This window comes from Haliotis rubra, unplaced genomic scaffold (assembly GCF_003918875.1).
Source record: "Haliotis rubra isolate DU_JTF1 unplaced genomic scaffold, ASM391887v1 Scf1197, whole genome shotgun sequence".
NCBI lineage: Eukaryota > Metazoa > Mollusca > Gastropoda > Lepetellida > Haliotidae > Haliotis > Haliotis rubra.
The window spans coordinates 60,678-76,527 of record NW_025765111.1 but is presented as its reverse complement, the minus strand read 5'-3'; the positions used below and the strand labels follow the sequence as shown (position 1 = coordinate 76,527).

At 40.3% G+C, this 15,850-nt stretch overlaps 1 protein-coding gene across 3 annotated transcripts; it reads right to left on the bottom strand.

Annotated features, from left to right (window-relative positions):
* Window positions 1-3,997: 3,997 nt before the first annotated feature.
* On the bottom strand, window positions 3,998-14,239 carry LOC124261589 (lateral signaling target protein 2 homolog). Of its 3 annotated transcripts, none has more exons than XM_046695920.1 (10): window positions 13,493-14,239; window positions 12,551-12,652; window positions 11,563-11,622; window positions 10,512-10,574; window positions 9,533-9,562; window positions 8,665-8,754; window positions 7,171-7,248; window positions 6,078-6,203; window positions 5,528-5,634; window positions 3,998-4,400 (listed from the first exon to the last, which is right to left on the bottom strand). In XM_046695920.1, exons 1-10 carry the CDS (start codon window positions 14,052-14,054, stop codon window positions 4,281-4,283), a joined length of 1,338 nt encoding a protein of 445 aa, XP_046551876.1. In that variant the 5' UTR covers window positions 14,055-14,239; the 3' UTR covers window positions 3,998-4,280. The 3 variants fall into 3 exon arrangements, with proteins under 3 accessions (XP_046551876.1, XP_046551884.1, XP_046551893.1); XM_046695928.1 differs by having other exon boundaries at window positions 5,528-5,628; window positions 13,493-14,238; XM_046695937.1 differs by lacking the exon at window positions 8,665-8,754.
* Between the last annotated feature and the right edge of the window lie 1,611 nt (window positions 14,240-15,850).

Below are 15,850 nucleotides of genomic sequence, written 5' to 3'. Positions count from 1 at the left end.
TGATTATACAAATATAGATTTCTAATCTGCTACACTTCAATATCTTTGCACCTTTGTTCTGTTTGAAAATATATTGCATGTTTATAAAGGAAATGGTTTAATTGGGCAATACAAGTCGTTACCTGTGCCCACCAAGTTTACAGAAGTATCATTGGCAACTGATGGAATTTCCAGTGCAGAACAAAGTCTTTTTCGTATTATTGGTGAAAAATAAAGCGATACGAAAGATGCGAGACGAATATGCCTGTTCCGATATCCCCTTACACAAATCCAGAATTCTGGCGATTTCATAATTTCCACGTGATTTTCCACTTAATTCCCGCGAATGAATCTGGTGTATCCATCCGCATTTGTTCTGTCAATTCCGTGTAGATAACGTTTCACTGATACACTCACAAAATTACCACATTGGTATTTATTTTTGTATGTCGTCTTGATCAGCACACAAATTAATACAGTCCCAAGAACTTATTCTTTCAGTCCCCATCGGGCGGTCATGCTCACTGACCTGGTTGACACTTGTCATCGTACCCCAATCGCGGAGAACGATGCTCATGATGTTGATCTCTGGATGTTCTTGTTCAGACTCGATTATTGGCAAACCGCCGCCATATAGCTGTAAAATTGCTGAGTGCGGCGTTAAACAACAAACAAACAAATCTATGGTCTTCATACTGAAATAACATGTCTGTGAAAAAGGGTAAATGATTTGAGATTGAAATAGAAACACTGAACCCCCATCCTATATTTCCCGAACATCTTTCCATATTCCTAGTGTCATTCTGGAGCGGTGGGGTAGCCTAGTGGTTAAAGCGTTGGCTCGTTACGCCAAAGGGACCGGGTTCGATTCCACACATGGGTACAATGTGTGAAACCCATTTCTGGTGTCCCCCGCCGATATTGCTGGAATATTGCTAAAAGCGGCGTAAAACACAACTCACTCACTCACTAGTGTCATTCTATATACAACACAAGCTATGGGATCTCCTTGGAAGATTATATGTCATCGTTCTGATATTTTCTCCGTCATTACCGATATTTTATGAACGTATCACTCTAGAAATCCGTACTTTGTGTTTATTTCCATTCGGTTTCAAGGTTTAATTGTTGATTTTGACCTGTATTGTATCCTGTTTGCGTTCTGTTTACCTAGAGTAATGACTAACATGTTTAATGTATTTTTGTTGCTCAAGTAAATAAATAATTGTTCCGAAACAATCAAGTCCTACTTGTTTTTGTTAGTGTACATTTGACCGGGGTAAGTGCACGCACTTGATGTTTCACAACTGGGGTAACACGGCTGTACAGAGTGGGTGAGTGAGTGGGTTCGACGCCGTAAATGTTTCAGATATATCACCTAGGGATATCTGAATGTAAGACGCAAAGCCAACGGCGGTACACTATTGAAGCCACAGGAGGAGGTATGAGGTAGATAAACCAAGAAACACAATATAATCAGGATTCGAACGCGACTAGACCGACATCTTTCGAGATCATTACTATACTGCCGGGACGTCACGTCACGTCGCAGCGGGAAAATGGCTGCCACACGCTGCTATTCTGCAATGGCCAGCTGTTTCTCTCCATCGAGACAACATTGTGAAGTTGTATGAGGTGAAATTGGGTTTTACGTCGTGCTTGAGAATATTTCGCTCATATGACGACGTGCATGCGTGTGCATGTGTATGTGCGGCTGCTTGTACTAGCCCAGACTTAAGCTGGTTTTATAGTGCTAGCCCACTGAGATACCATGCCGCAGAGAAGCATGAATACCCCACTCAGACACATTATACTGACTCCGAGCCGATCAGTCCTTGTTGTACCCATTAATGCCGAGCGCCAGGCAGGGACCAACAAGTACCATATTTTAACCTCTTTTGGTATATCGCGGTCGGGGATCGAACCCGCGACTCTCCGCTCTCCGGACGCTCTAACCACTACACCACGGAGGCGGTCGAAGTTTTATGAACGAATGGTAGTTGTTGTTCAGTTCAGTAAATTTCAACAACAAACCTTGAGGCAAATGAATTATGGTAAACATAAAACGTCCTGTTGCTGTTAAGAGGAGTTTGATGAACGCTTGAAAGTGCGTAACGTATCTGGTGACATATTTCAAGACACATAATTTGGTATAAAGAAACAAAATACAACACAAAATATGACGTTCAGGGCTACACATAAATATTTATTAGACTGACTGACTGAGTTTAGTTTTACGCCGCTTTTAGCAATATTCCAGCAACATCACGGCGGGGGACACCAGAAATGGGCTTCACACATATTTATTAGAATACTGTGGCAAATTAGAACATTTCAGACAGCTGTAAATAGACAAATTGATCAACAAAAGGTGTACTGACTGAAATACACACTGTCGAAGACAAACGAAAAATCACATAACAGCATTGTGTGGGATTAACAGACGTTTCTTGTACCCTTCCTACGAAGTGATTGTGATATGTTTTTATTTATGTCCACCTTTGTTGTAGTTCCAATGTAACAGAATGTTAAAAGATCGTGTAAATATTTTTATAACTTCACAAAGACGTCAGATGATGTTAATGTGCAAGTTTAGTGGAGAATGAACCATATGTAATGGACAATGTATAAATCAAAACTCTTTTACGGACGCTTCAAACCAGTATTTCGAACATGTGGAGTGCATACCAATTACGAAATTACCCAGTTGCATTAAATATTACATTTCCTTGTTACTAATGCATTTGCTGCTGTATACACCAACCTGATAAAGTTGTTTACATATAATTACTGTGAAACTGAAACGCATACCTAAATCAATGAAAGCGAAGGTGACGGTCACACAATAATAAACAGATATTGAGCATATTTGGAACGGTAAATTGTATTTCATACATTCATACATTCTCAAGAAACATCAGTGATCATTCGAATGTACTACTTACTCTATGCAAGCCATAAGTTGTGCCTCTTGTACACGCATTTGGGAGATTGGCTCCCAACCCGAAACCCAATAAGACCATGCGGTCTGGCCCATCACTTTTTATCTCACTCCCCGAGAGTTTCAAAACAACTAACACACGGAAAAGAAAAGAAGCGTAAGTAAAATGTGAAAAAGAACAGAGATGAGAATGGGAAACAGAACACACCCCCCGATGATATTTATACTGAATATCATTACACATATATATATATACCAAATTAAGATAAACTCATGAGAATATGAATCTTTAACGTTAACTCAAATGTTCCGGAACATGTTAAATTAGTCTTTCACTAATTCTGATCAGATGTCAACAATATCAAAGATTCACTGCTGCTCTGCTGGCAACAGCAGAGTTAACTCGGTGATTGGCGGAGTATAGGTTATTGGTTTTCCATCTCTCATGGTTCGCATAACTTGACAGACTTTCCCATCATCGCTAGGTAGAGCAGTAACTGACAGACAGACAGACAAAATAGTTTATTTTTGTGTCACGTGAATGTACATGTCAAAAAATGGCAACGGTAAAAAGACATAGAAAAATACAGACACCGGGCCAGATGGCCAATGAGACAGTGCACACTAGACAATATGTGCATAAAATGTATAAAATATAAGATTAAAACATTAAGGAGTAACTACAACACCCAGTCTCCACTGATTTCGATGTAGGTTCTTGTCACTAAGAAGAATAACGTCTCCATCTTGGACATTTCTCTCAGGACTTCTCCACTTTCTTCTGGGTTGTAACGTATGCAAATACTCCACTTTCCATTTGTGCCAAAACGCATCAGCTAAAGATTTCACTTGTTGCCACTGAGACTTGTATAAATGTTTCAAGTCATGAACTGGTGTTAGGTTGCCAATACCTGATACTGAGTCAGTCTTGTGAGTTAGAAGAACTGATGGACTGACGATTGTTGGAGATTCTGGATCAGTTGACACGATTGGGCGACTGTTTACAATCGCAGATACTTCTGCCATCAGAGTGGTAAACATGTCATGAGTGAGCCTGTGATGATACATCAAATCTAGAACAATTAAGGATGTATTACAAGAATGGTATACCTTTAGCATTATACATTACTGCAATATTTGCTTTGCCGCTTTGTGTGTGCCGGAGATTAAAGGTCGAGGTCAGCAGGATTTACAAAGAGTGTCAGTCACAAAACTTCTGTGCCTTTTTGTCGGGCATTGTCAGGATATCTTGTATCATGATCACTTTGACCTAATCTGATAGTGGATAGTTCTTGGAAAGATCTGGATACGCGACACAATATCTTGTCCTTCCGATATGTCTGTTGACTTCGGTCTGTATTCAGACAATTCTCAAGTATTCAGTTGACGGTTCCGTGTAGCAAGCCTTACATACCTTCTCCGAATTTTCTGTTGTTAAGCACGTCTTGCACACAACGAAACCGCATTTTCGACAGTGGTGCTGCATTGGGAAAAATGATAAATTACATGTCAAACATTCCAAGAAATATTTTATATTTTAATAAGTCATCATTGGATGGATAAGGACGAAATATGCATACCTGAATTTATTGAGACAGAAATATCATTAAACGGCTGTTTATCGGAACTTGCATGGAGGTAAAAAAGATTGATACAAAATAAAAAATTAATAGTAAATGTTTTCGGGTTAAACAGAACCATGAACTGATCGATCTAATTACAAATCAGTCAGAGGGAAGATGTGATAATGAGTGTAACCCAGCAGCACAGGTTCAAGATGGTGATTACACAACTGCAAATTGGTTGTACTATATCTGCTGAAACACTTTGGGAACGCACTGTTGTTTACAGTAACAACTAATTGGAAGCCTATGTGGAAGTAGGAACACTACTGCAATGATGCATGCCTTCGGGCATCACTACCATATAACAATTCATGTTTTCAGTCAGTTCTCGGAAGATTATTTCACATTGTGTGTTTTTACTGTGCGAGGGCGGTGAGATAGCCTAGTGGTTAAAGCGTTCGCTCGTCACGCTAACGTCCCGGGTTCGATTCCCCACATGGGCACAATGTGTGAAGCCCATTTCTGGTGTCCCCCCGCAGGGATATTGCTGGGATATTGCTAAAAGCAGCGTAAACCTCACTCACTCATTCACTTTTACAGTGGTAAGTATATGCTGATATTTGATCACAGTCATTGTGATTCCAGTTGGGGTGGATGCTAAGGATGAATCAGGTTGAACACACTTTCCAAATCGTGGAGAGAAAACGAAACATATCAGAATGGAGTTTAATGCACACTGACAAAATCCAGTTATTGACTGAAACCTATGATCGTAGTTTGGAAAAGAATCGAATTATATGTATAGGTTTGTCAGCACCACACCACCCTCTAACGTCAAGACCACGAGCAACATATTTACATGAATACTGTCCACAGAAGCGTTAAAATAAACCTATTAATTTATCGACTCACGAACTAACAAACCCACTCGTACAATATATGGCGTGTGGACAGGCTAACGATACTGGCCTGATGGTGAAGAGATTGCTGTTAAATTTGTCTTAATAGCGTTATAAATTTATATGTCAAGATGTGTACTTACTTTTCGTTTAAAAACAGTAAACTTGACGTAACACTGCATGCACCGAGGAGCCTGGTCGTCCGGCACCGATACTGGATCCGTTCTCCTTCTCGTATCCGATTCTGACCCTGGTAGATGAACGCAGTTAGTAAATTAGGAAGCATACAACTTTGAAGATTACACCTTTTTGCTTATAGCCTAGTGGAACGTTTCGGTGTAGATCCTTACACTGTTTCAAGATAAAAGGGACTACAACCAAGTGATGAAGGCGACGAAGCTAAAAAACAGGAGGAATTAAGTAGCAAAAACATGCTGGTTGGGTGCTGTGATAGTTTACAGCTTGGTAAATTCTTCGTAGGCCGTATGTAGTAACCTTGGTCTCTGTTGATCAAGGGCTTGTGGCGGCGAATTTCGAGAACTAGAACTTCACGAAAAGAAACCATTTGAAGTCATCGAAATTCGCCGCCACAAACCCTGTGATCAACAGAGACCTAGGGTACTACATACCATTGCAAATGCGGTTTTGCTGAACATTTAAGATGATATTGTTCGGCGAGTCAGCTGTACGTACTTTTATCTGTATCAGAAGTGTCATCAATCGGTGCATTTTTCTCTTCATCTTCCTTGGTGCTGGACAGCAAACTGTGGATGTCTTTAACACACCGGTTAAGCTCGGCCGTGAACTTGGGATATGAATCTGTTCGATCAATCAATAACGGAGATCTTCAATGATAATCAGTGATAATCAATTGCATTTAATAAGCACTGAGACGGATTACCGGCGTCACATAGCCTTTTTGTATGTGACCCGTGAAGGTCCGGGTTAGAATTGATCTTCAGTAACCCATGCTTGTCGTAAGAGGCGACTAAAGGGACCTGGTGGTCAGGCTCGATGACACATGTCATCGGTTCCCAATTGCGCAGATCGATGCCCATGCTGTTGATCACTGGGTTGTTTAGTCCAGACTCGATTATTTACAGACCGCCGCCATATAGCTGGAATATTGCTGAGTGCGGCATAAAACTAAACTCACTCACTCACCCACCTTTTTGTATGTTATGGCAAGCATTAAAGTTACTCAATAATGACAAATAGAACACTTTCGGGATGCCTGGATGGGGCGGACTTGGTAAGGATTACGACTATTATATGTTATTGAGTTCAAAAGAGTGTATTCTTTCAACTCCATTAGAAAAACGACATCAGTCTCAAATGGATTCCACAGGACGTACAGTCCGTTTGAGTTTTCAATGATGATAGTTTCTTAAACAACTTTTTTGGTAGAGTCCGGAAAATTTTCAAATATAAAAAAAGCTGTTGGGTATTAGTAAATGATAAACATGTGTACTATTTATATTTATGTGGCAATTTTGTACAATGATAAAATTTGCAATTCATCGGTCCGTTTCTGACTCAAACGGACTGTAATAGGCAAACTGGGGACATTTTCTTTCAAGATCAATTGAGATTATTGGCGTTAATGGTTTATGTTTACCTTAGTTTACTAATTTTCTAAATAATTCTTGAAATCAGTTCCGGTTGAAAATATATAAAAATATGGGATATTCCGATTGCAAACTAATTTATCACCCATCACCGAATTGAAGGACAATTTACGTGAAAATATTGGGCCACTGTATATATAAAAACATGACATACGAACTTTCATCTTCAAAGCGGAATGGTAGGTCTTCGTCGACATGATCAGCATCAGCATTGAATGAATCATTGATGGAAGCGTCTGAAATAAGGAGCCTTATTTGATTCAAGTACGGCGGTGGGTAGGCTAGTGGTTAAAGCGTTGGTTAGCAACGCCGAAAACCCTGTTCGATTCCCCACATGGGAACAATATGTGAAGTCCACTTCTGGTTTTGCTGGAATATTGCTAAAAGCGGCGTAAAACCACAATCACTCACTCATTTAAGTAGTCATGACGCTAAAGTGTACATCCAAACTTAAAGGGAAACAAAGAGAAACACGTGTCAGTTTGTCTCTAGGCCTATTTGGTCCACTTATGATATATGTTTTTTCATCCATCGATCGACAGGTGTCGCTTTGCAGTGTGCAGCGACAATAGTCAGAAGACCAATTAGTCGAATTTATAACCCATATTAGGTATATTTAGTGAGTGAGTTTAGTTTTACGCCACGCTCAGCCTAATTCCAGCTTTATGGCGTCAGTCTATAAAAAATCGAGTCTGGACCAGACAATCCAGTGATCAACAGCATGAGCATCGATTTCGGATACGACGATATGTGTCAACCAGGTCAGTGAGCCCAACCATCCGAACCCTTTAGTCGCCTCTTGCGACAAGCATGGGTTGCTGAAGACCAATTCTAACCCGGATCTTCACGGGTTAGGCATATTTAGAATTCTCAAAGAATATATTTCATTATTTTTAGACTTGGAATGTTGTTGACAGTATGGCAGCAGTATGTACTGTTGTCTACTGGGAACAGTGGATGGTAAAAGAATAACATGAATCAAATATTTAATTTTGTAAGATGGAAGACGCAATATTGAATAAATATTGCAATAAAGCTCATACTGAATATGTACATCCAGGACGATTTCTATTATGAAATTTTCCACGTCAGTCCAAGTACAGACATTTTAACCTGAGATAATACCTTTTAAAGTAGTAAAAATGAGACAGTTTGTCAATGTAATGATGGCAGTCATTAACGGAAGGACTTATTTACAAAATGCAATCTGGCATCTTTAATAATCTATTAATCCAAATATTCGAGTTATAACTGCAATGTATTGCCCGTTGTGTTTCTATCAATATAATTTCAGCATACAAATTACTTGTCTAAACTTACCAAGTTACCTTTTGTTTTTTGGTATTGAACATTGAGTGAGTGAGTTTAGTTTTACGCTGCGCTCAGCAATATTTCAGCTATTTATTTGTTTGTTGCTTAACGCTGCAATCTGCAGCTATTTGGTGGCAGTTTGTAAATAATCGAATCTGGACCAGACAATGTAGTGATCAACAGCATGAGCATCGATCTACGCAATTGGGAACCGATGACATGTGTCAACCAAGTCAGCGAGCCTGACCACCCGATCCCCTTAGTCGCCTCTCACGACAAGTATGGGTTACTGAAGATCAATTCTAACCCGAATCTTTACGGGTGGTATTCAACATACGAACCTTTTAAGTCACCACCGTGAGGCCGATCACCCTGTTCATTGGTACCACCCTTACGGATCACGATGTTAGAGGACCCATCACTGAGAGATTCTGAAACATCGACAACGTATAGACATTATTTCAGTTGGTTTAAAGAGGACACTTACACGTCTTTCTGAAAGCAAACTGAAAATATAGTGTTAAATTTTCCAATAATAATAGACCAAACCAGCTGGTGTGATTGGTGTCAATAACACGTGTTATTGTGATATTCACTTCAAATCCAGGGTCAGTGCACAGCGTCTCCCACCATGTTACGCTTCTGCTACATCCGTTCGTTGCCAGCAGCTGAATTTGCCTTTCAGTCCTGCTCAGTGAGATAGCATCAATGAGAATGTAGCTCAAATTGTACAAGTGCATGTAGTCTGTCTCACAGTCCCTGAACCACATTAATTTCCCTACTGCCAAAATAATATATATTCAGAGACTAAGCCTTAGTCTAAAGTGCATGTAGTGAATCCTATTTTCTGCTGTTTTGGATTCTATCTAGAAGCATATAGTTCCCATTTCTCAATCTCGCGGCTGTCCTTATTAGAAACTAAAGTAGCAAAACTTCATTTTCTCTCCAACAGTTCAAAGAGGAAACGTTAAACTTTAGTTGTTATGCAGGGGCGGATCCAGCATTTTGAAGAAGAGGGGGAGAGGAGGATGGGCATGGGGGTGCACTTCCTCTGCTACCAATTGTAGAGGCCCAGGCGGCAGGATATAGGGTTTGTCGTTATCAGTCGTGCGACATTGACAAGGGGAATTAAATCCTGTAAAGAGTGGACGCAGTTGGCATCAATACTGCATTTGTTATTTTAGAATTCTAAAATCATGATTTACTTACCTAACAGGGCGTCCACAAGCCGCTCCTTACCTGAAACATAATTAACATAATACTATTCAGAGTCCTTAATGCGTGCGTTTATTTGCGCTAAATATTATGCCTGATCACATAAAACATGGATGCTTTAACTATATTTATGGAAAATCTAACCTACCTTGGCAGTTTAAGAGTACTAAATCGTAAACAAAAAGCATCCATACAGTTTTATTGAAATTCCAGGTGATTCCATGGCATTTGATTAGCTAACCAAACAACTTATGATATGTTTCCATAAACCCAGATGCATTAGGCGCGCCAACAGCCAACCACTGTGCGAAATAGTTTCCAAATTTTGTTCGCCTGTCGGGCTAGCTATGCCTGGAAGTTACTAGCCCACAAAAAAATTCACTAGCCCAAAAGTTGAATGCAGAAACTAAGCAAAGGATTACACAAATAGATGAGAATAAGATATTGACGGCATGACACGGGTTTCATCATTAAGCTGCTAATATGATGAACATTTTTATCAGGCCATACTCTTGCATGATTTAAAATTGTATTATAATTTAACAAATCGGAGAGAGTGACATATTTGCAAAATGACCCCATGAAAATTCACTAGCCAGTCTGGCCAGTGACTGTGGAGATTTACTGACCCGACTGGATTTTTCCTAACCACAGGCTAGCGGGCCAGTGGCTATTTCGCACACTGCAGCCAACTAGTGAGTTCCGATAAAAGGGTAGGCGGGGTTAGTGTCAACAACTTGTAGATGAACAATGTTACTGAATTCATGATATTGTCAACGATCATTTCTAAATCTTTATAAGTAAATAAATAGTTTTGTAGTTGTGATCTATGCCAAAGTCGTAAGATTTGTTTCAATGTAGAGCTTTATTCCTGCAGCTCAAACGTTCAGTGTTGCACATTTTGAGGAACAGAAATGAAGGTGTATTACATACAACCATTAATTAAAACATTTTGAGATATTTATCTACTCACCCTCGGAGTCGATTGTAGATGTAGGGTTTCTATTGCCTGGTTCATCCGTTTCTTCATCCGTTCCTGGAATAACATACAAAGTGGCTTGATCAAAATCTTCGAAAAGTTCATTCTCGCCCTTTTCATTTAGAAGTGAACTGCTTCGATTTGAAAGCTTCAAACGAAATGCTTCATTGTCAATATCCGTTTAATCTGGAATCGTCGTTTGTTTACAAGCAAAGCAAACAAGGGAGGTAACTCTTGATGGTACGTTCTTACTTGGGACGCGCGTGGTCCAGTTTAACATAGAAAAATAAACCTACAGCACGGGACCGGTTTTGACAAAAGGGTAACCGACATTGCTGTGCAAGTCGAGATAAATGTGTATATAATGAATCCGAGGAATAGGGCTGCACATATATGTACACTAGTGGTCACGGGTGCATCCATTGTACCATGTAAGTAAATATTTCCTGTTTGACATCAGTCCAAGTGCTGCTGTTCTTTGACGAAATCATCAAAACTTCGACAGGAGAATTAAACCTGTAGTTACACATATGCATGATATATGATCATAGGTCGAGTATTATTTAGATTATCATCTACAAGGTAAGAGGAATAAAGAATTTTCTGTCTCAAGTAAATTAATTTAGTAATATCCTGTCATTGCCTCTTGAATTGGACTGACTGACTGACTGAGTGAGTATTGTTTTACGCCGTTTTTAGCAATATTCCAGCAATATCACGGCGGGGGACACCTGAAATGGGCTTCACAAGTTGTACCCATGTGGGGAATCGAACCCGGGCCTTCGGCGTGACGAGCGAAAGCTTTAACCACTATTTAGGCTACCCCACCGCCCCTCTTGAATTGGAACTTCACATAAAACATAACATCGTAACACGGCATGATGATAACGGCATCTTATCATCTGAGACACTGGGGTCATATGACGTCAAGGTTCTATTGGCAACGTCGAACACAATTACAAGGAACTTGCTAATCGTCATGTAGCATATATTATGTGAGAACCACCAAAAGCATGTTCAACTAATCCACAGAATATATACTCACCAATACTTCCAATACAAGAGCAGAGCAGTGTTGCCACATCTTCAGACATCACTTGGTAGACTAAAGAAATAGAACAAATGATTAACCAATTCTGGAAAAAGGAATCGGAGAGCCGTTGCACAAGATATCTCAGGGGTTATAAAATCCCATCGCCCGGTGCCCGGGACAAGTCAGTTTTCATTTCGGGCAATCAAATAATGGTATCTTACTTGTCCGTGGGCTACTAGATAATTTCCATTTATGGTTTCAACCTGCAAATAAACTTGGATTGAATTTCATATCTGCTCAAAATGTAGCTATTAAATTTCACAATGATAGTAAAGTAGAGTTATCGTTCTTTGCTATTTATCACTTTTCAATAAATAGTCCAGTAAACATTAACATCAAATACCATGTTGATTTATTCTTTCATAATTACATCATCATGATTATTTCATAAAATCAGGGCAAGTGGAAAAATAGTCAGGACAAGTTACTGTTTTTAAAAAAAAATTGAAGCCCTGGGCCCCGTTCCACAAAGCGATCGTAGCGCTAAGATAATCGTAACTCCCATACTTTAACATAGACTTACGACTGTCGTAGCGCTACGATCGCTTTGAGGAACGGGGCCTGTATCTTAGCGCTGTGATGATCGTAACTTCCATTGTTTACGCAGGCTTACATGTTGGTTGTTTTGTACAACGTATGTTGTAGTTAAGCAACAAAGAACAGTATGGATATAATCATTGGAAAACAAAATTAATAACCTCACAATAATCAATACTATAAGTCAGCGGCGTTCAATCCTTGTAACGAACGTCTTTATTAATCGCGTCTGCACGAAGCAAACCTAAACTTGCTACCATATAAAATGATCCTTACAGTTTCATCAATACAATGAATGCAATGCATACATTTTGACCACCCAATCCTCAACTTGCCCGTATGAGAAGCATTCGGAGTACGGGTTCCTACCTACGCCGGATCACCAACTACAATTTGCACATACCGTACATGTAGATGACGTTGGTGTTTCCCATGCCGCCCCGGACACTACCGGCGGTGTTGGCAGTGTGTATGTTCCCGCCCGTCACGCCAGTCACGACGTTGTCTGTACACACAGGAATATGTCGCTCAAACATGGTGACAGAAATAAAATTTCATTCAAACGACGTAACTTCAAAAGTTATTTTATGTAGTTTTCAGTGGTTATGGGTAAATAAACGTGCCTCATCAGGGTGCTGGTCCATGAAGGTAATTGACGGCGTCGATATGACGTTACAATGGATACGTCTAATGGATAACTGAACACGGGTGGCTCAATCGTCTAAGACGAAGGAATTCGCTGTGCAATGTCGCGCCACACAGGAAACCTAGGACTCTGGCTTCGAATCCCAGCTCGCTCTATATGTACCCACGGATTATACGTGGTAAACGTCGCAAACATACGCCACTTCGAGTTTTCGCCCACTTTAACTTTACATGTTGTGACATTCCTGGAACACTATTCCCCTAAACCCCACATACCCACTCTAAGGGGTAAGGGGTGTTCTAAGCCACTTTCAGCAGTATTTTAGTAGACTGCCGGCGGACATGCAGGACGGAGGGACGCAAGTACACGTTTACCATATCCCTGATAAATATGTTCACTAATACAGTGTTAATAACATGAAGACCATACGAGGACATATCCCGGATCTGAGCCAATGAAAAGACCATCCTGGCATGACAAAGATACGCAACTCTGCACAGTGAACTTTTAGCGCCACAGACGTCTTGGAAACATTTTTCTCTGACTGCATACCTTTACCTAACTAACAAGCTAAGGAATGTTTGTAAACTCGTTTAAAACTGATTTGAAAATTTATCAATGACCTATTAAACATATGGTTAGGCTAAGGGTAAACATGAATTCTTACCTAAGTGTTAGGTCTAAATGACGAAAGCTTACCTCCTTCAAATGAATTTGTCCGATGGTTTCTTCTTCTTACTACTCTGCCACAAGGTTTGAAAAGTTCCGCATACTTTTTCCTTGCACATATTTGTAGGTCCTGTAAAGTGCTGATATTATCTCGACACAAGCGTTCTTGAAGTCCGGGGTGGAATCCATTATATATTAGGTCTATAGCCTCTGAGGATTCCGGATCCAGCTTATTGGACTGATACAAAAATACCATCTTGTGATGGAGATAGCTTTCCACAGATTCGTCCGGTTCCTGTTGCCTGGCTTCAAGATCTAACCGTAAACGATACGGATCTATCTCAGCTCTAAAGAAGTGGCATCGAAACGCTTGTTTCAATGTTTCAAAGGTTTCAGTCTGTGACGTGCCAAGAGACAGATACCATACTGCAGCTCTCCCTGCCAAACGTTGTCGAAACTGAAGGACTGAGTCACTAACACACCACGTCTTTAGACTGGCGCAAGTCTCGAATTTATTCAACCATAACTCCGGGATTTCATGTCCTCGTCCAGAAAACACTGTCACTGTACCCGGGTCGTCTTCGTCGCTCATGACTTCGTTTCAACACTAAACACATTAAATGGACGAATGGAAGACTGCAGCCCGCTATCATCCGTTCTGAATGATTAAGGTGGGAAATATTCTCTCCACATGGCCATTAAACAACACACGGGGCTTCGCCTTTAACGACGCACAGCCTCATTGTGTTTTCATGGCGGTGTTAAGTGTAAATCGTCCGGGTGAGAAATAGTCCGCCGGGACCTTTTGTCAGCCGTTGATCTCCCTTGAAGGCGGTTAAATAGGGTCTAGTGGGAGTTACCCTCAAGGCTTAATGGTCATTTTAGACGTCAGTTATATATGTGTTATCGTACACTTTGTTTTTGTTAATGGGCAGTGGTCTTTCTCGTTCAAATATTCCTGGCAGACTGGCGAAACTGTGATGATATTTTCCCAAGGTCTACCCCATGTACATTTTGACAAACCGCACAAGCAAATACCATTTTATTACAGTGCGAGTAGGTTAGAAACAGGTTAAGTTAGAAACTAAAGGTTCACTTTGGCCAAGTGCCTATTAGGTTTGTCATCTCACTACGATAGTGTAAATTGTTGTTCATGATATCACTCACTGGTTTCTTTATCTGTAGCGTTAAACAACACCATTCACTCTCCCAACCACCCTGATGGTATTCCTACCTGAGGCGATGTGAAGCCTAACATATTCCCTCCATTGTACAATGAATATTTCTATGCATGCGGGGTGGTGGGGTAGCCTAGTGGTTAAAGCGTTCGCTCGTCACGCCGAAGACCCGGGTTTGATTCCCCACATGGGCATAATGTGTAAAACCGGGGCCATTTCTGGTGTTCGCCGCCGTGATTTTGCTGGAATACTGCTAAAAAGCGTCGTAAAACTAAACTCACTCACTTCTATGCATGCATATTTGTACATATCATACATGTATTCATTTGTCAGCTGATCTTCCCCCATGAACAGTATTCTTTTCCATTGTCATATGTCGTTTCCTTAACATCATAAACAATTGATTTGAAAAAAGTGACGCATGTTCATTTTGAATTTTTCTTCGTATGTTCAAGGCAGGACGTCTTTCACTGCTACCCGTTCAGGACTATTTCTAACCCCGGCTTTTACTCTTGCAACAGCGCCATGTTCTATATTTATACGTATTAGAAAGCCCGCGTTCGGGCTGTGAACACTTGAGGGTATTTGCTTGTTTACCTATAAAACCGCGACGGCTGTTTGCGTGATAGGTGGGGGTTTCCTCCAGTATGACTTGCATACGTCCAGCAGTATAATAATAATAATGAGTTCGTACTTGTATTACACCCCAATTGCATCTTTAAAATTATTTAAATTATAAAAAATTATTTTAGGGACCGTTCATAATTTATGGTTGGGGTGGTGGGGGATGGTGGTGGTGGTGGTGTTTGCGCGTGCGTGCGTGCGTGCGTGCGTGCGCCATACAGGGTGTCACTTACTTTGTAGATAAAGTTTTAGGGTCCATTAAACAACACATTCACTTGGTACATGCTTCTCTATAAAAATCATCAACAACTCCCCCCAAACTCCCAATTTCATGGGCTCAATGACAGCCATTCGGGCTAGCTATGCCTGAAAGTTACTAGCCCACAAAATAATTCACTAGTCCGAAATTTAAATACAGACACGGGTTTCATCATTCAGCTTCCACTTTGATGATAATTGTTATCAGGCCATAATCTTGCATGATTATAAAGTGTTCTATAACTTAACAAGTCGGAGAGAATGATATATTCACAAAATACAGCATGTTATCGTTTCGATGTATATCAATAGAGTAAAAAGTATTATT